This window comes from Periplaneta americana, chromosome 10, assembly GCF_040183065.1.
Source record: "Periplaneta americana isolate PAMFEO1 chromosome 10, P.americana_PAMFEO1_priV1, whole genome shotgun sequence".
Lineage (NCBI taxonomy): Eukaryota > Metazoa > Arthropoda > Insecta > Blattodea > Blattidae > Periplaneta > Periplaneta americana.
Window position 1 is genome coordinate 494,638 of NC_091126.1, and position 19,755 is coordinate 514,392.

At 35.8% G+C, this 19,755-nt stretch overlaps 1 protein-coding gene across 8 annotated transcripts in view; it reads left to right on the forward strand.

Moving 5' to 3' along the window:
• The window catches only part of LOC138707363 (ATP-dependent helicase brm-like), a 233,327-nt gene that overhangs the window by 123,522 nt on the left and 90,050 nt on the right, over positions 1-19,755 (forward strand). For all 8 annotated transcript variants that reach the window (XR_011334196.1, XM_069836654.1, XM_069836649.1 and 5 more), the window contains 3 exons: positions 2,779-2,945; positions 3,067-3,255; positions 12,106-12,436. Coding sequence is in view for 7 of the 8 variants with exons in the window: in XM_069836654.1 (XP_069692755.1) it covers positions 2,779-2,945; positions 3,067-3,255; positions 12,106-12,436 (687 nt within the window). In the remaining variant the exon portion in view is untranslated. The remainder of the gene's footprint in view (positions 1-2,778; positions 2,946-3,066; positions 3,256-12,105; positions 12,437-19,755) is intronic.

The window sequence follows — 19,755 nt, forward strand, 5'->3', positions numbered from 1 at the left end:
ACTTAACATTTTAACTGAGTATGTTGAAGTTAACACTTTTAACATGTTGGCGTGTTTTCCAGCAGCAATGGAAAACATATCAAGTCAATTCACTTGCTCGTGCAGCGTCAGTACAGCGGCAAAGTTCGTACAGTTTCCATAGCAACTAACTTTCGATTTTGTGGCGTGTAACTTGGATCACCTCTTGATAATTTTTATAGGATCCTTGGTATTGGTTGCTTGAAGTACTGGAGTGGACGAAAGAAAATACCGTTAGAATAAAGTTGATTAATGCACTGATAGAAAAGCCTTGTTTGTGAGATGTGGCTGCAAAATAATACAGAGACAAACCAAAGAAGGCCGACTGTTTTAGAGAACTGAAATTATAATTATCTAACTGTTCTCGAGAATACAATAGAGAGTTTTCGCATCCTCGTGGTACGCTAAACGTTAATGCTATGTTGACGTCAGTAATGGTCATATTTGGTGACATTCGTAAAACTTTGGGAAGAATCACATGATATTAGCCGTTCCTTTAACATCTATCATGTCGTAACTTCTATGACAGTCAACCAATCGCGTTGTAATTTTTTTTAAATGAGGTGAAATGGCTGCTCTTAATTATATGTCTTCCTTTGATATGACAGGAAATATTTTTTACAGCACTACATTATTAAAATCGTGTTCTGACATTCTCAGAAAGTTTTTGAATCCAAATCGATCTTAACTTTAAACTCGTTTAGAATGTCTTCTGCATTGTGTCTTTTACTAAGGTATTGCCACATCCACATTCTCATTTCTTCCTTTTGAAGGCCTTATAACAAGCAATAGAGGCAATTACAAAAGCCAAATCATCTTCATCTGAGTCCATTGTCCAAGGTTTGAAAACAAGACACTATCTACATTAAAATCTCATAGACTGTTTATGGTGGACTACACAAAGAAAGTAAAGTTTAACATGTTTAACAGGTGGACAAAGTGTTAAATGAAATTAGCATTAACATCTTCAATCAATATGTTGGGATGTTAACAGTAAACAGTTTAACATTTAACATGTTGTTAAATGTTTATTAGTGGAGACGAGCCTTTAGACAGACGGCCCGTTTCGATGCCGGTGCTGCGTCATCTTCATTGTCCTAAGAACTACTGATGTTCCTGTTGATCTTGCATTCTGCCATTTGCATTCGTCAGTTGTAGGGGTGGTGGTGTGTTGCTCCTATGGTGAGGGGTGGTTGTTTGTGTGCTGTGTATCATGATATCGAATAATGTGTGGGTATTGAACTGTAATTGTGTATTAAGTATATGTTGTGGGTGTGTTATTGTATGTTTGTATATTTCGTATGCTGAATATGGGGAAAATCTTTTTTGTAGGTTAGGAGAAACCAATGTAGGTCTATATGGTCAGACAACTAGGTAGATAGGCAGATGGATGAATGGACGGACAGGTGGACGGACGAGAAACAAGTTCTTCACTGTTAAGAATACTGAAAAAGTGTACCTGAAAATAATACTGTGGATACGATGCCATCATCATGATTTGAACATTTTTTTGAGGGGAGGCTGGGGCATATTTATGCATGGGCTGAACCAGGCCGACAGATTTTGAATGGCGGAAAAATTTACATTTTATACCTAATTGAAAAGGTGGATTCCAAATGGCAAGTTATGAGAAAAGTGACAAAAACTGATAAAATAAATTTGACACCCTTAGATCTGTTTAAAAAAAAAAATATATATATATATATATATATATATGCAAACACTAAATCAAGACTTAGAAGAGGCTGTTAAATAAACTTACACAGTTATATATTGGCTTGAAAAGGGTAAATTAAAACGTGAATGAAGCAAGTTAAAATGTTAAAAAGGAACTTAGGACACTTTGAAATCCACTACTTCAATTGATGTATGTTAAAATTTGAGTAGGGCCTACTACATGTAAAAATGTAAAATAGTGGCTTTTAAATGTCTTGTGTATTAATTTTGGTTAACGTAGGTTGCAACTATAACATACTCCTTTGTTGTAGGTGTGTTAGAGACAAATTATTTAACTTGTTTCTAAGCTTTTTTTTTTTTTTTGTGCAGAGTTAATTGTTGTACTTTGTTGTGTACTGTACTGTAGACAAGTAACACGCTCACAATAGGTAGAAATCACTACGTTTCAAAACACATTACCAATATTTCGTGATTCCTTTACGTTTATAGACAGTTTACTTCTGCTGGAAGAAAGATGGCAGTACTTTCAATCATTGCTATCTTACCTTAACTGAAGGCAGATGTGTTTCTGTAGTTTCTTTCTTTAATAAAGTGAAAGCTGCAATTAAGTAGTGTATTATTATTAGGTGCAGCAAGTTTAGACAGTAAATATTCTTTACATAGGAAAAGAAAAAATGAATTTTGAAATGCTGAAGTAGAAATTAAAAACGGAAACTGACTTTTGAGACATGCTGTGAATAGAGTGGGACATTATTTTAGGCATGGTCTGGAGTGGTAGATATGTTGAATACGGACCAGGGGATAATATGAAATTTATGACAAGATAATTCTTCTTGAATGTTAATATTTTGTAACCATTTCAAATTTAGTGAGATTAACACTTCGTCTGCTGGGGTAATATTACTCCGAAACCTGTATTTTCATAGAGGTGGTGGGATTAATGTTATTCCGTAACATGATGTACGTTTATATACTCTGGCAACAAGGACATGGAAGCATGTCTGAAAGTGTATGAGAAATGGGAAATGAGGTCATATTGGAAGAACACTATTTAATTATAACCCTTGTAACTCGTTTTGTCAGGTTGAATTGAATGAAGAAGAAACTATATTGATTATTCGTCGTTTGCACAAAGTCCTACGTCCATTCCTCCTCCGCCGCTTGAAGAAGGAAGTAGAGTCACAGCTACCTGACAAAGTGGAATATATAATCAAGTGTGATATGTCAGGACTACAACGTGTTCTGTATAGGTGAGCATATACATAATAAAGAACAAGATGCTTGTTTCTTGTAATGTTGTGGTATGTTAAATTACTAATAATTAAAGATTATTTGTACAGTATTTATGTGTAAAAATTACTCATTTTTCAGTCATATGCAGAGTAAAGGTGTCCTCCTTACTGATGGATCTGAGAAAGGAAAACAAGGTAAGGGTGGAGCCAAAGCCCTCATGAATACTATCATGCAACTCCGTAAACTCTGCAACCACCCGTTCATGTTTCAACACATTGAGAAAGCATACTGTGACCACGTTGGCATACATGGAAGTATTGTTATAGGGTAAGTGATTCAATAAGAGAAATTATATCTTTGCCTAACACTTGTCATTACTTCCCAGATTTAATGTCCAGGGTGTCTGACTCAAGCCGTTCATAAATTGTTTTAGGCATCATGCACAACATGACTAGGAATGGACACAATACTTTTCGTCGTTGAAATTCTCTAACTCGCAGCACTTGTACTTTAGTTTAAGTAACTAAAATAATAATAAATAGACACAGGTTCAGTGGACTAATTGATACAGTAATTCATACGATGCGTCTGAGTAAAGAACAAAAATGTACTATAGTAATACGTGGATCTCTTCAGGTAGTCCATGCCTTTAACTACAGTGATGTGTTTTCGTATGAGTGTTTCGACTATCTGAGAGGGTTTGGTACTTGGTCCTTTCTTTCATACTTTTTAATTTTGAACTTCAAGTCCAGATGATTATAGAATATTCTGATTAATACTACATTAAAATGGAAATACGCAATCCATCGCAACATCAACATCAACGTCATATGAATCAGTAGTAGCTATAAAAGTTCGAATTCTGCCGTTGGTAATCATTCATGGCTTGAAACTCTAAAACTTGTGACAGCAAAGTAAAAAGTTAACGAGAGAAGAATTTAAATATAAGATGTTCCAGCAAGCAGACACATCGACATCGTCCAACTCCATGCGGGTTGTTATCGATCTCGATTTCGGTGGTCTGTCACAGTCTGAATCAAAGTTTTTGATGTTCTCATGGTAGTGTCATTAGCGTGATATATTCAAAATAGAGTAGAACCTTGTTAATACACTCCTGCTTATAATGCTATCCTGTTCATTATGCTCTTTTCATACATTTCGTCTAATTTTATATATTAGTTAGATAGTTAGTTTATTTTGCAAAAACATGTGGAACATGTATGGCATCATCATATACAATTTAAAATACATGATATCATACAATGGATACAAATTAAGATACATGAATATTAAAAAACTCATAGACATCATACAATGGATTTGCCAATAATATAGTCCTAATTCGTGTCCTAAACACTCGGAATGGAAGATTCCTTATATCAACAGGTAGACTATTAAATAATTTAAAAGCAAATAATAGAAAACTATTTTGAGTAATACTGGATTTACATTTGTCAATATATAAATTTGTATTATTTCTTGTAGAATATTTATGAACAGAAGTACATGCTATGTAATTATTAATGTTATTCCGAATGTAAAGAAGACAGGCCAATACATGCATAGATGGTACTGTCAAGATTTGTGACCTTATAAAAAGAGGTTTACAATGAGTCGTATTTGGTACTCCATAAATTAATCTTAAAGCTTTTTTTTGTAATATGAAAAGAGCTTGAGCAGAAGTATGGTGACCCCAAAGATACCTTGTTAGGTAAATTATTCCTTAACAACCTTAACATATATAGGCCTTTACTTAATTTCTTAGCAACATAATCAACATGAGTTTTCCATCCCATTCTAGGCTCAAGAAAGATGCCCAGAAACCTAACAGCAGTATTACTAACAGTAGTAAGACGATTAATACCAAAGTTTAATTTAATAGTTTTGTTAGAATTAATCATAAGGTTATTCGCACTACACCAATTAACAACCCTACTTGATACATCAGCAAGTTCCATAAACAATATGTCACTATTTTTATGAATAGTATTAACGGCTAAATCATCAGCAAACATGAAAGACTCAGAACATCCATCCCGAATATAGTCGGGAAGATCATTAACATAAATAATAAACAATAAAGGTCCCAAAATTGAGCCTTGAGGCACACGATGTTTTAATACCTGATACTGTGACCTTTTACCATTTGCCAAAACAGATTGATGCCTATCATCCAAATAAGACGCTAAAAATTTTACACTAAGACCATTAAAACCATAATATTTAAGCTTAAGTAAAAGAGTTTCATGAGAAACTGTGTCGAAAGCCTTTGAGAAATCATAAAAACTACTACTAATATGATAACCATTTTCAATACCCACAAAACAACGTTTAACAAAGGACACCACAGCCTCCACAGTACTATGTGAAGTCCTAAAACCATATTGACATTCATCATTCATAATGTTCTGCCCAAGGGCAGATCTTTTACTACAAATCCAGCATTCTCTAGTCTTTCCTATTTTCTGCCTTCTTCTTTGTCACTTCATATGACCCATATATCTTAATGTCGTCTATCATTTGATATCTTCTTCTGCCCCGAACTCTTCTTTCATTCACCATTCCTTCTAGTGCATACTTCAGAAGGCAGTTTCTTCTCAACCAGTGACCCAACCAATTCCTTTTCCTCTTTCTGATTAGTTTCATCATCATTCTTTCTTCACCCACTCTTTCCAACACAGCTTCATTTCTTATTCTGTCTGTCCACTTCACACACTCCATCCTTCTCCATATCCACATTTCAAATGCTTCTAGTCACTTCTCTTCAGTTCGTAGTAATGTCCATGTTTCTGCCTTATACACTGCTACACTCCACACAAAGCACTTCACTAGTCTCTTCCTTAGTTCTTTCTCCAGAGGTCCGCAGATGATGGTCCTTTTTCTATTAAAAGCTTCCTTGGCCATTGCTAAACTCCTTTTGATTTCTTAGCACCAGTTCATGTTACTGCTTATAGTATACCCCAAGTATCTGAAGCTGTCCACTTGCTCTACTGCCTCATTTAGAATTCGCAAGTTTACATTCTTTATTTTTCTTCATATGACCATAGTCTTCGTCTTGTTAGCATTTATCTTCATTCCATACTGCTCACAGCTGTCATTTAGCTCCAGCAGCATATCCCTTAGTATTATCTCTTCTACTAACAACGCCATATCATTAGCAAATCTTATACACTTTATTCTTCTTCCTCCTGCTCTCACTCCTCCCATATTCTGAAAACAGTTCTTCACTAAGTCCTCCAAGTAGGTGTTGAACAGGGTAGATGATAAAGGACATCCTTGCCATACTCCTCTCCCTATTTTACTTCCTTCTGACATTTCTTCTCCTATCCTGACTTTGACTCGTTTCATATAAAGGTTGCTGAACAGCCTCCTCTCTTTCCAATCTATAATCCTACATAATTTTACCTTCTTTAACGCTTCCAAATCCCGCCTGTAGCCCCTTCTTCATATCAGAAATGCATAAAAAAAAATTCCGTATAAATTGCGAAACTTGTAATATTTTAAAAACATGGTGAAAAAATATGTTGCTGTAATGATTGTCATTGCATCACTAGTGGTATTTTTACATTGTACAAACTAGTTTTATTTACCAGGTATACTCATATGTTGTAATTTGTTATGTTTTCAGATGTACAGGACTAATGACTATTACAATATAAACTACATTTATTTACTGTAGTCTATATTATAAATTTGTTTCACATCACTAGTTAATACTTGTACTTTGATGTATTTAGCTGCTTACACACTCCTGTCTCCATTGCTTCCAGTTTACCTGGATTGCATCCTCCACCACTTCTCTCAAACAAGCTATACTTGCAACGCACGCACATTAAAAGCAACAGGATATTTGTCCGGGTTCTAGTCATCACCAACCAATGTTGATCTTATAACTGAAGTGCTCTGGAGGCTACTCCTGCACCTCACAAAGGACAGTAACTCCCTCGCAGACATATACCCCTGACTAGCATACTGTAGATCTTTGCCAATAATTGTGCCCCCCAAAAGAAATGTAATGTTCAGTTTTTTTTTTTTTTTTGTGTGCGTGCGTGCGTGCATGTATGCGTGCACGTGCTTTAACTATTTTAGATATTTTAGCCTTGTGATAATTTTAAGAAATCTTGTTTAATCAGTGTCAGTTGCACTGGTAAACCCAATATTTAAAGAGTAGGTAAGTGGAAAGTAGTACATAACAATGGAGAAAATTTTATTTCTGTTACTAAGGAATATTAAAAAAAAAATTTCCTGCGGGACAAAATTCCGGCACATCCGGCGACGGTGATATAACCTCTGCAGTTGCGAGCGTCATTAAATAAAACATAACATTTAACATTTAAAAAAATTCGCTATATTATATTAAAACAGTTTACGATACGAAAGTTTAATCAGTTTTGTCGCTGAAAAATAGTTAAGAGTAATTAGATCTAGTTACACAACACTGACTTCATGCACGGGAAAGTCTGAATATTCCTTGTTGATCACTGTGGTTGGTTGTTAGACATGTCTCCTAGCGATGTGGAGGTAGTTGCTAGAAATTCCTTCTGCCATCAAAGAATCTTACACTATTTTAGAGGGTAAAAATGTGGGAAGGATACATCTCGTTATGTTACTCTCTGTATAGCTGAACTAGTGATCCTAATGAGTGTATCTTATTATTTATGTTGTCTGTATCTGCTTATCACTTCGGTGATTTGTTCATGTTGTTCGAATGCAAGAGGACCGAAAACCACGACAATTTATGGAAACAAGGCTACAAGGAACATGAACATGGAGTTACTTCGAAGATTACATAGAAGAGCTTGGGAGAAAGGCGTCAAAGAGTAGAGCATAGCTTAGATGGTTGACAATAGATAGAAGGAAGTGAAAAACTTTTACCAAGGACTTCCCCAATGCTCTAATGGTATATGGCAAAGATGAAGATTAATTTCTGTATCTGCTTATCAAAAATTTTATTGCAATGAGCTGAGAAGTTGAGTTGTGAGTTAACAACTTGATGTAATTACAGCAGTGGTTCTCAATGGGTGTGCCTCGGTGCAAAACTTCTGAGAATTATGATATTGCTGGTAAAAGAAATTAAAATAATTTCATTCAATATTTATTTTTATAAAAAGAATAATGGAATAATATTCAAGAACTTAAACTTATTTTACAGGGGATCTATTGGCTTACACCATAGAATGAAAGATTTTAGTTATTAATGAAAAACTTGAGCTTGTCGCTTCTTACACAAAAGTTCAATTTGTGGTGGAATTGAAGACAAACACACACTTATTTCTTGTTCAACTGAGAGAAATCTCTCTCTTCTTGTTTTTTTATGTTTGTCAGTGTCGAAAAGCCCAGCTGGCATATTAGGTGGTTGAAAAATGTAACAAGACATTTAACTGCTTCCACTGCTATTACTGAGTACTTTAGTTCGCCAACATCCAAAACTTGACAAGTGATGGTTCACCATATTTTAGGTGAAGTTTTTGTCTGAAGTTCTGTGAGCTGCTCTTCTTTCTCCAGAGAAAGGTCGGTGGTGGATTCTGGGGACACAGCATAGAAATTGTGTACCCAGTCATACTTATCGACAGTGATGAAGGCAAAATATTGTGCCATCTTATTCTCAAGAGCCATGAGGTGATTTAAAATGAGTTCGGAGGTTATGTCTGTATGTGGATCTACCTCAAAAATCAGAGGAAACATTCTTAAGAATTTTCTTTTCCACATGTAATTTCCATATTCTGGTGAGTTTATTGCTTGATGTCAGCACATTTTCTTGTTTTCCTTCCATACTATCATTTACATAATTTAAATGGCGAAAAATATCAGCCAAGTAGGAAGTCTGGCTTTTCAATGCTAAACATACTTAGTAGCTCAAAAAATCTCTCCAGGACTTTACCTTTTGACAAGCAGCATATCTCAGTATGAAGAACCAAAGTGTCATTTCGAGATCCCGCTTCTTTGTACATTTGTTTGAGGAGTCTTGTCTTGAGAGCCTAGACTTAATGAAATTTATCATGTTAATAACTGAGTCTAAAACACTTAAGTTCTGTTAGAACAGTCTTCGTCATCAGAGCCTCATGATATATGAAGCAATGTTTTGAACTTACACTTGGGAAAACTTGTTTCAGTCTTGCAACAAATCCTTTGAATCTTCCAGCCATTGCTGGTGCACCGTCTGTGCAAACAGAAATAAAATTTTTCCAGCACAGCTCATTTTATTGAAAGGTGCTGTGTATGGAATTATACACATCTGCTCTTGATGCTCGATGCAATAACAGACGAAATGTAACTGTATCTGTTCAACAAACAAACTTTCACAGCTCTGCCTGTAGAGGTTATAATCCTCAAAGATGATTTCAAAATATGCAACAGAGAAATATTCCAAGCGCCTGTATTACCGAAAATTAATATGGTCACCACAGAAAAAAGTAATGATGTTTTGAAACTCAACATGATTCTCCATGAACATCAAATGAGATCTGTTGAACTGTTCTACAAAGAGTTTGAAGATGTTCAAGTAACACAGGGAAGGTTTTGTATATTATATAAGTAAAATTAATTATAAAAGACATGTAATTTGTGTTCATTATGTAACTTTTGATTTGCATCTATCTAGTTTTGCAAAATTTTAGTTTTCACAACAGAGATCGATTTAAGAGATGTCGCCATATGAGATCTTTCTCTGGAGCCATATAACTATGAGCATGGACTGGCAAGAAGAGAAAACTCTGCTCTATTAGCATTGCCATTACAATGTTATTCTTGTTTTGACCTGAATGGATAGTGGAGGGACCAACATCTGACAGTTTATTTTCTAGCTCATTAAGGAAATGCAGTACAGTGGAAGTCACTTGATTGCATCCTCTGTTTGACTCAGTTTCTAGCCAAGTGTAGAATGAAATATCTTCCTCCTCCTGCGTATTCTTGTGGATCAGTATACACAGGTTGTAAAACCAGACCTACCTGCAATAAAATACTTCATTAACTATAAGTTTCGGTAAGAATTGATTTTGTTCCATGTCGAAACAAATTATGATGATGCTTGGATTCTCCTCTTGCATTATTGAATAAAATTTCTTAGTCTTAGCTCGTTACTCTGTTATTTTCTTTTGTACAATCGATCATCTATCGGGTTTTGCTATAACTATATGCTTGCATCTATCGAGTTTTGCAAAAACCTTACGATTTCACCACCCTCTACGCACGGTATGAATCGAGTTATGCAAAATCTGATTGCATAGGGTGATGCAGAAGCAAACATCATATGATTGCAACCTCAAAATATACCAGAACACAGACAAAATGGTGTTACGACTGCAAGCCTACAAACAGCTGGCTGGTGTAGGCAAGCTGTTCGCGTACTAGACCAAGGCTCTCGCATTGTTGCCAACTCGTATGTTAGTGTGCCTCGGGAACTCACTACATAGGATAGTATGAAGTGAACAAAAAAGGTTGAGAACCACTGCTCTACAATATAACGCAAAGTATGAATATACAATTCTTTTATATATCTTGATTTGAAGTCTAGGTGATGAATTATGCTTTGTAATTTGTAGGAAAGAATTATTATAAATTCTCATTCACATTTTTTTTAGTAATTTCTAACTTTCCTTCTATTTCCATGCAAATATCACAACATACTAGCACTGTGATGAATTATGCTTTGTAATTTGTAGGAAAGAATTGTTTGAGAGGCCAGAGGGAAAAAGACCTTTGGGGAGGCCGAGACATATATGGGAGGATAATATTAAAATTGATTTGAGAGAGATGGGATATGATGGTAGGGACTGGATTAATCTTGCACAGGACAGGGACTGATGTTGGTCTTATGTGAGGGTGGCAATGAACCTCCTGGTTCCTTAAAAGCCATAATTAAGTAAGTAAGTAAGGAAAGAATTGTTATAAATTTTCATTCACATTTCTTTTAGTACCTAATTTCTAACTTTCCTCGTATTTCCATACAAATATCACTGTGATTAATTACGTTTTGTAATTTGTAGAAAAGAATAGTTAAAACTTTTAATTCACATTTCTTTTCTCTTTTGTAGTAATTTCTAACTTTCCTTCTATATTAAGACAAATATTACAAAATACTAGCACTGTGCTGAATATTAGCAGAATTTAAGGCATGCGAACATGAACACTATTAAATCAAGCACAATGGAAATTGGTGATTGAACATATAATAGGTTTGTTTATGCAGCAATTTCCGTCGGTTTGCAACTGTTATGTGCATGTGCATATCAGCTTTTCTGTTAGTAAAGTCAATGTGTGCATACTTATGATGATTGGAAACTGTGGGAAACTCCTGCAGAAAAAACCTAATATTTTTATTTAAAAATAGTTGTGAAACTGCTGAATTTGATTAATTTTTTTTTATACTCAGACATTTATTTATAGTTTGTACATTTAATTTGGATGTGTGGTCAACAAGCTGTGAGAAATATTCTTTTGGTGTGGAGCCGGAGGATTTAGATTTTATTTTATTTTTTTATTTTTCTGAAATAGGCTAGTGACAAATGCTCGACTGCTATATTATTAATATGTGGATATACTTTACATATCATATTTTTTTTCCTTTTTGCTTTTCTTTTCTTTAAATACACCAATGTATGAAAAAAACATCAGTGTCTTCTTTCGTGATTAACAGCTAGTTCCCTCATTATGAAAGAAACCAATTGCCTGGCCTCCTGATGATCAAAGTGCTCCTGGTTGATTTTGAATCTTACCACTTTTGTGGGAGAAGTTGTTGATTGTTGTGTTATTGAAAGAGTATTCAAACTATGTATTTCTTTAAAATTTAGAATGTTGTTTTTTCAATTATCATTCTGAATTACTGCAATTACTATGAAGAAAGTGTAGTCATGCCATAAGGTAATCTATTTCTATTTCTAAGTCACATGAACACTGTTTTAAATAAAGGTATTCTTTAATAATATTCTCCAATCCAAATAAATCTCTATAAGTGGAATTAATGAACTGCTTTGTACTTCTAGTGCAACTATTGCATTTTTTTCTTTGTGGAAAAGTACAAGGTAAATTAAGGTGAGTTTTGGCGTATAGAAGGATCTGAGAAAGTTTCTGTATAAATATATTATTTTTCACTTGTCACAAATTGATTTATATGTGTGAATATATTTGGCTGTGTGTTTGTACTTCTACAACCATCATCTTTATTTTTACAACTTGCAGACCAGACCTATATAGAGCATCAGGAAAATTTGAATTGCTAGATCGCATTTTGCCAAAACTGAAAGAAACTGGCCATCGTGTACTATTATTCTGTCAAATGACACAACTGATGACAATTATGGAAGATTATCTTGGATGGCGTGGATTTATTTATCTGCGGTTGGATGGTGCCACCAAGGCAGAAGATAGAGGAGAACTCCTTCGCAAGTTCAACAGTCCCGAATCTGATTACTTCGTATTTTTGCTGAGCACTCGTGCAGGAGGCCTTGGTCTGAATCTACAATCTGCTGACACAGTCATTATCTTTGATTCTGACTGGAACCCACATCAGGTAAACTACCTACTTCATTGAAGTGAAATTAGAATAAATATGTTCACAGAAGCACTTACAAATTTTTAGTGCTAGTAAAAAGATCTTAACCATTTTGATAATAGAAACCTACATCTGAGAACTGATCATTGGTATGACAGTAAGAGTGCAGTCTTGTTGATAATGGTAAAGTTTCTGTGTATGATAGACATACCTTCTTCGTCTGCTCCTACCTGCTCCTCCTCCTCCTTCCTCATGAAGAGTGTGGACATCTATTAAAGCACTTAAGCACAAATGGCCCATTTTGCCCCACATAAACTAGAAATAAACCCATTAGACCAGCTTCACAATGCTGCTAGGCTTTATTTCCTGAATTTCCTTGGGAGACAACATGTGTTTCCCGAGGTATTGATACCTTGTGTGGCTGAACCTTGACAATCTAGCAAAATGTGAGGTGATGACTCAACATTCATCCCATTTTATCTACAAGTTGGGTCAATACATGTAGATATTTATTCACATGACAGTTACCGGTCTTAAGCTTCTCCTTTCCAGAGTTATGAGTTGTTCAGTTACATTAGGCCTTAGTTCTCCAATAAGGAGTTTGGTCTGTCTTATAGCTAGTGTAGGTAAACTCATCAGATTGTCCCTTAGATCCTGTGTGATTATACATTTAGAGATGCGGACACAAGGTTCTGGGCCATAGCATTGAATGGTAGTTCGATAATTGGCCATTAATCGGCTTGCTCAATACTTTACACTCCACTGTACCTTGGGACACAGATGAGTTGTGCTTTATTTCTTCTGGTTAAGGTTTCTAGGATACTAATGCATCCTTCAATCTATTCTGTTGAAGCAGCCTGGCTGTCAGAGAAAATGTAGAAATTCATGCCTTTATGTGATCTGTTTAGGCTTTCCTGAGCACTAGCTAATGTAGCGAACACTTCTGCTTGGGATACTGTAGAGAGAGATAAAATTCTAATTCCTTGGTCTTGCACAAAGATCCTACTCCAGTATTATCGTTAGTTCTTGAGCCATCTGTGAACCATACCAAACTACCAGGTGTAAACTGGATAAGCTAATCTCCCTCACATCCTTCCCTATCATACATATTGAGCAGAAATCATATTAATGACAGGATTGATATCCATTGTGTATGACTCACTGTCCTCTCACTTGGAGTTGGCATGACTATGTATTGTTAGATCCAGAGGAGGCTGCCTGGTCAGTTTTGTCCTCATTGCCTCTGTAATCTCTGGACCTCTCGACATGCGATCCAACAAGGTACTTGCCTGAGAAATAAAGTTCCAGGACCAGCATACATCTGCTGCATGCATAATCATGGGACGTAAAACAGCATAGTGTATATCCAATGAAGGATTTTCGGCTGTAGCCCTCAAAGTACGTCCAAAATGCTGCAGTAGCTTTTTTGGTACGATATTCCATGTGATTTTTCCAAGCCAGTTGTACATATGGGATTACTGCTAGATATTTAACATACTTGTTTAATACTAGGTCCTTGCCAAAAGGAGAAAATCGAGGTATATTTCTCAGTTCTCTTTTTTCGTAAACAAACTCATTTCTGTTTTATCTAAATGTACCGTACATTTAAACCTTCACTCATGCACCAACCCCACACCCTGCATGCTGACATGTCGCCCAAGAGATCATTTGCATAGAACAGAGTGTAAAATTAATTTCTATTAGGGTTCTCTATAAGATCGTCTATCACAAATATAAATGATACTCGGGAGGAAATTAAACACAGAATAAATATGGGAAATGCCTGTTATTATTCTGTTGAGAAGCTTTTATCATCCAGTCTGCTGTCAAAAAATCTGAAAGTTAGAATTTATAAAACAGTTATATTACCGGTTGTTCTCTATGGTTGTGAAATGTGGACTCTCACTTTGAGAGAGGAACAGAGATTAAGGGTCTTTGACAATAAGATGCTTAGGAAAATATTTGTGGCTAAGAGGGATGAAGTTATAGGAGAATGGAGAAAGTTACACAACACAGAACTGCACGCATTGTATTCTTCACCTGACATAATTAGGAACATTAAATCCAGACGTTTGAGATGAGGAGGGCATGTAGCACGTATGGGCGAATCCAGAAATGCATATAGAGTGTTAGTTGAGAGGCCGGAGGGTAAAAGACCTTTGGGGAGGCCGAGACGTAGATGGGAAGATAATATTAAAATGGATTTGAGGGAGGAGGGATATGATGGTAGAGACTGGATTAATCTCGCTCAGGATAGGGACCAATGGCGGGCTTATGTGAGGGTGGCAATGGACCTCTGGGTTCCTTAAAAGCCAGTAAGTATCACTAGACACCACAATAAGGGTGATAAGATACCTACTTGAGGACATTCTTTTGTGACAGATATAGTTTATTATGCTGTCATTTAGACATGCTTTAACAACTTGCTGAGAGAGTAGGATCGTTATCCACCTATTTAAGGTGTTCTCAATACTTCTATATCAAACTAAATGCTCCTTCAATCATTACATATCGGAATATATCCAGCTGCAATACAGGATCTTGATATTTTTATAACCTATTCGATGATTGCATCCTGCTCTTGTTATAGAAGGGCTGGATATTAGGGTGGATCAATTTTTTTTTTTTTTTTTTTTTCGAAATGAAGAAATTTTAGGTTTAATTTTACTTAAATTTGACTTAATATTTATTGTTGACTGTACTCTTCTAGTAGCTTACAAGAGTTCGAGAAGTGGTGTTATTACTTTATTTGTAAGAGCTGTAGGGTTAGGGGTGGTTTTGAGAGGGTGACTCAGTGATGAAATTCACCCGGCTATGCCTCTCAGTATAGCAGTTTGTTTTGCTCTACTGCTGTTGTGTCTTTGCATTATAAAATAGAAGATAAGTGGCTGAATTGATTAGAAATAAATCTGTTAAAAGAGCAGATTAGATTTTATGAACTCCGGAAGATCTCAACTGCTGAAGGGGAGCAGAGGCAAAGAATCAGTCGAGAATGTAATTTCCAGTAAGGTTTCTCCCTGCCGAATATCTATGATTATCAGCAGTTACCAGAGAAGTAAGCAATGTTTTAAAATTTAGTGGTAATACGGGAAGTGAAAGGGCAAGTAAGATTCTAGAATTTAAAGTGAATGACGGAAAATTGTTTGATATTGTGCCTTGTAAGTGTGCAGATTTCACTTTGTGCCATTGTGACACGAACAACAAAGTTCCTCAAATGGAAAGAACTTTTTTTTAATAGACCAAAGAACATATAAGAAAATGGTCATCATTGGAATCGTGTTATGGTAAAGAAATTGCAACATCGAGAAGAGCAAAAAAGCAAGAAAAAATTTTCGGCAGAAGCTTTCTACCAACCCTCTACAAGTGCCAATACCATGTCTACCAACTCGTCAGACTCTTCAGAGAGAAAAAAATATCTCGATTTTCATTAGAAGTATCCTTTAGAGCCATCAAGAAGATAACCAAAGGGAAGATATACCTTACAAATGAGAAAAATCCCTCCCAGTATTAGCAAAAGTGAAGGATAAAGCCGACTTTACATCAAGAAAAGTTGCAACCATTGCTATTGAAGTTATAGTGAATTGAAATAAAATTGACAGATCTAAGAAAATGCAGAGAGAGGTTGCTAAAAATCGAAAGTTTTAATAAGTTCTAAAGAAATGGCAAATGTAGCGAACTCTCATTCCATACATTTCGACGGGAAGAAAGATCTAATGATTTTGATGTCTTGAAGTCACAGGGATATGAAAATGAAAAGAGTATTATTCTATAATTGAAGAACAGGGCAATGGTCATGCATCTTTAATCTGATCAGCAACATCCAAAAATATTGCTAGTGCCATCTCCAGCTAAGTCAAAGAAAACAATGTAGACCTTTCAGATTTGGTAGCCATATACTGCGATGACACTAATACGAATGTGGGGTCTAAAGAAAGAATGATTCAAGAACATGAAACCCTCTTAAGGAAGCCTTTGCAGTGCTGCATATACCTACTGCATTTCTGCGTAATTAAAAATGTTATTTATTTGTGAGTGAGTGAGTGGGTGGGTGGATGCGTGGAAGGGTGGATGCATGGAAGGGTGGAAGGTAGGGGGATGGATCTCATTAGTAGCCACCTCGCCATGGTGATTTCTGGGTTGATGTAGCCTGTAACACAGAATCCATACCTTCATTTTTAACCATTTCGTACTAGAATATTTTTCAAAATTTATTTGTTGGTGAGTGAGTGGGTGGGTGTGAGGAACGGAGGGATGGATCTCATTGGTAGCCATCTCCCTGCGGTGATTTCCAATTTGGTGTAGCTGTAACACAGAATCCATACCTTCATTTTTAACCATGTTATACTAGGATTATTTTTCAAAATTTTCGGAGGTTTCTCATCGCTCCCTTGCTCCCATATCTAAATTCTGGTTGGAAAGAGTAAAGCATCATGCCAAAGTACAAGGTTTGTAACTTAATGAAGAAAAGGATGATATTTAACAACAGCCGATTTCTATTTATAGTATGAAAATACTGACATTAATTTCACGTTACATACAAAGACTACCCAGTTCTGATGATGGCCCACTGGCTGCTGAAACTAGTCAACAAAGTAACATAGTTAATTAACACGTGAAAGCATATATATATATATATATATATATATATATATATATATATATATATATATATATTTATTTATTGAGTTTTTATTCCTTGATGAAATCTTAATACAATATTAGTAAAGACTAAAAAATGGATATGACTAATTGAAATTTAAGATTAAAAATTAATTATAATTTGAAAATTTTGACACTTTTACAATGAAAATTTATCCTTCAGAATCTGAAGAATTTTGATTCAAATCAATATTAGAAAAAAACTAAAGAAATGGATATGAATAAATTGGAACAAGGTAATTTGTGCTGTATGTTCCTTACAAATTGATTTTGCACATTTTTTTTTTTTCATTTATGTTTTTTCTAATAGGGCCGATCCAGCCACAGTCACTTTGCAATGTTTCTGATTGTCTCTTTCAGGACAAACAATACGGTAGGTATTGGAAAGTAGTTTATCAAATGTGGTTTGGTCAGTGTGAGACTCTTTTCTCTCAGATATTCTCGTCAAGTTATTAGATGGTGTGTATTTGTTCTGTGAATAATTTTGGAATTTATAGCTGCAATATTAAACATATAGTCAGCAATTGCTTACCCTTGACACTGCATATTCAGATTTTAGTTGGCCTACTTCATCAACTTCATCTTTAGTCAAGTTGTAAAATGTGATTATTATGTTTTACAGACATTGCCTGACTCGGGTGTGAGTGTTGTCATCATTGTGCCTGTTCGACAACATCAGCACATTTGTATTTCTTTTTTGTACAGGCCCAGAAAAAAAATTTGGGCCACCTGAATTTTGCAAGTTCCAGTTATAACATACTGTGCATGCTCAGTGCTTACTATTGTAATTATTTATTTGGCTGCAGTGTGTTTCAGTGTTACATGACAGCATTGACCTCCAGTCATATAGCTATCACTCACTTATCAACATACAATATATATATATATATATATATATATATATATATATATATATATATATATATATATATATCTGTGTGTGTGTGCACACGCGCACAGTATGTTATAACTGGAACTTGTAAAATTTAGGTGGCTCAAATTTTGTTTCTGTGTTTGTACATATGAGCTGAGAAGGCAGTTGTTTCCACGTTTCCTGCCAAGTGCAAACATAATATTTTTTAGGGGTCTTTCCTTTAGACTTTGAAATTCTGGCAGAATTTCTTTATTGCTTTTTTCTCAGAGTTCCCACTCATGGCACTCAATGATTGACATAGAGTGAGGTAGTCCACACCTGTGGAGTAGCGGTTAGCGTGTCTGGCCATGAAACCAGGTAGCCCGGGTTCGATTCCCGGTCAGGACAAGTTACCTAGTTGAAGTTTTTTCCGGGGTTTTTCCTTAACCCAATATGAGCAAATGCTGGGTAACTTTCGGTGCTGGACCCCGGACTCATTTCACTGACATTATCACCTTCATCTCATTCAGACGGTAAATAACCTAAGATGTTGATAAAGCGTTGTAAAATAACCTACTAAAATGAAAAATACAGTGAGGTTAATTGGGGACACTTGGGTTTTCATCCAGAGCCGGCCCAGTTATCAATGTGTTGGTTACCATGAGGAACAAGTGCGTGTCTCTGACACTTTTAGGCCTACAATCCTACTGTTACAATGCTTGAAAGTTACAGTACTTACCATGCTCACATTCGTTGCTCAAAATGTCCTCCATTTACTGCAACACACATTTGACATGTTTTTATAAAATTCGCAGTCACTCTCACAAGTTTTGAGGGGTGTGTTCCAATCTTTCACCAATCTCGTCTAATTTCTCTTCTGACAACACGGCATTCTCTTTTTGGTTTTCCATCATTTACCGAACCTATCCGCATGAACTTCTTATAAAGTCTTCTTATTGTACTGGTAGCTGGAACAGGTCTCTCTGGAAACTTTTCCCGAAATTTGCATCTTGTCGCCGCACAAGATTTTTGTTCCCGTATGTATATATTATATGTAAGTACGTAATCAATAAGTCATTGCAACAGTAGCCTACATGGAGCACTTTAAACTTAACTTAAACTTTCAAGATTACAACTTTCATTGCCAACTTACTTCTCACAACACAACACAACTAATGTGTTTTTCCCAGGGTCCACAACATAGCCTTTTCGACCTAGAAAGCTTGGAGTCCTCCATTACTAACAGGTTGATTTCTGACGAAGATTTGGTATGGCTGATGTGCCCACCATGCCATTTCTATGTTGTGGACCCTGGGAAAAACACATCATCCAACCCAGGATTCCCTAGGGGTCTTGGAAAATTTAAATTGTAGTCTGAATGCCTCCAAATAGTGTGTATACGAACGAAAAGAGATGGCGAAAGAATTCCATTAGTCAGGGGTTGAATCTTCAATATCTTCTTTCGAGAAGATTGATTTCTGATCCTACTATACTGCAACTAAGGCCACAGTAATCCTACTGGGTCCTAGGAAGAAAAGAGAAAAAGTTAGTTTGAATCATAGGGAGTCAAAGTAGGAGTCGTCCATACAAGTGACCAGCAGACACCTCCTCTATAATCTGGTAGACTCAGATCTGAACAGGACAACACCCTCAGCATCCCAACCACGATGTCCTACAGAGCATCTCATCCTGCCTGTCTTCTGGAAAAACAACATACTAGAGTGAAGAGACTTGCCTCCTCAAGACATGAGTGGCACGTTGTACATAACATTGGCAGAAGTGTGATCTGCAATTTCCTGTTTCTCATGCCTACTAACTGTTGAAG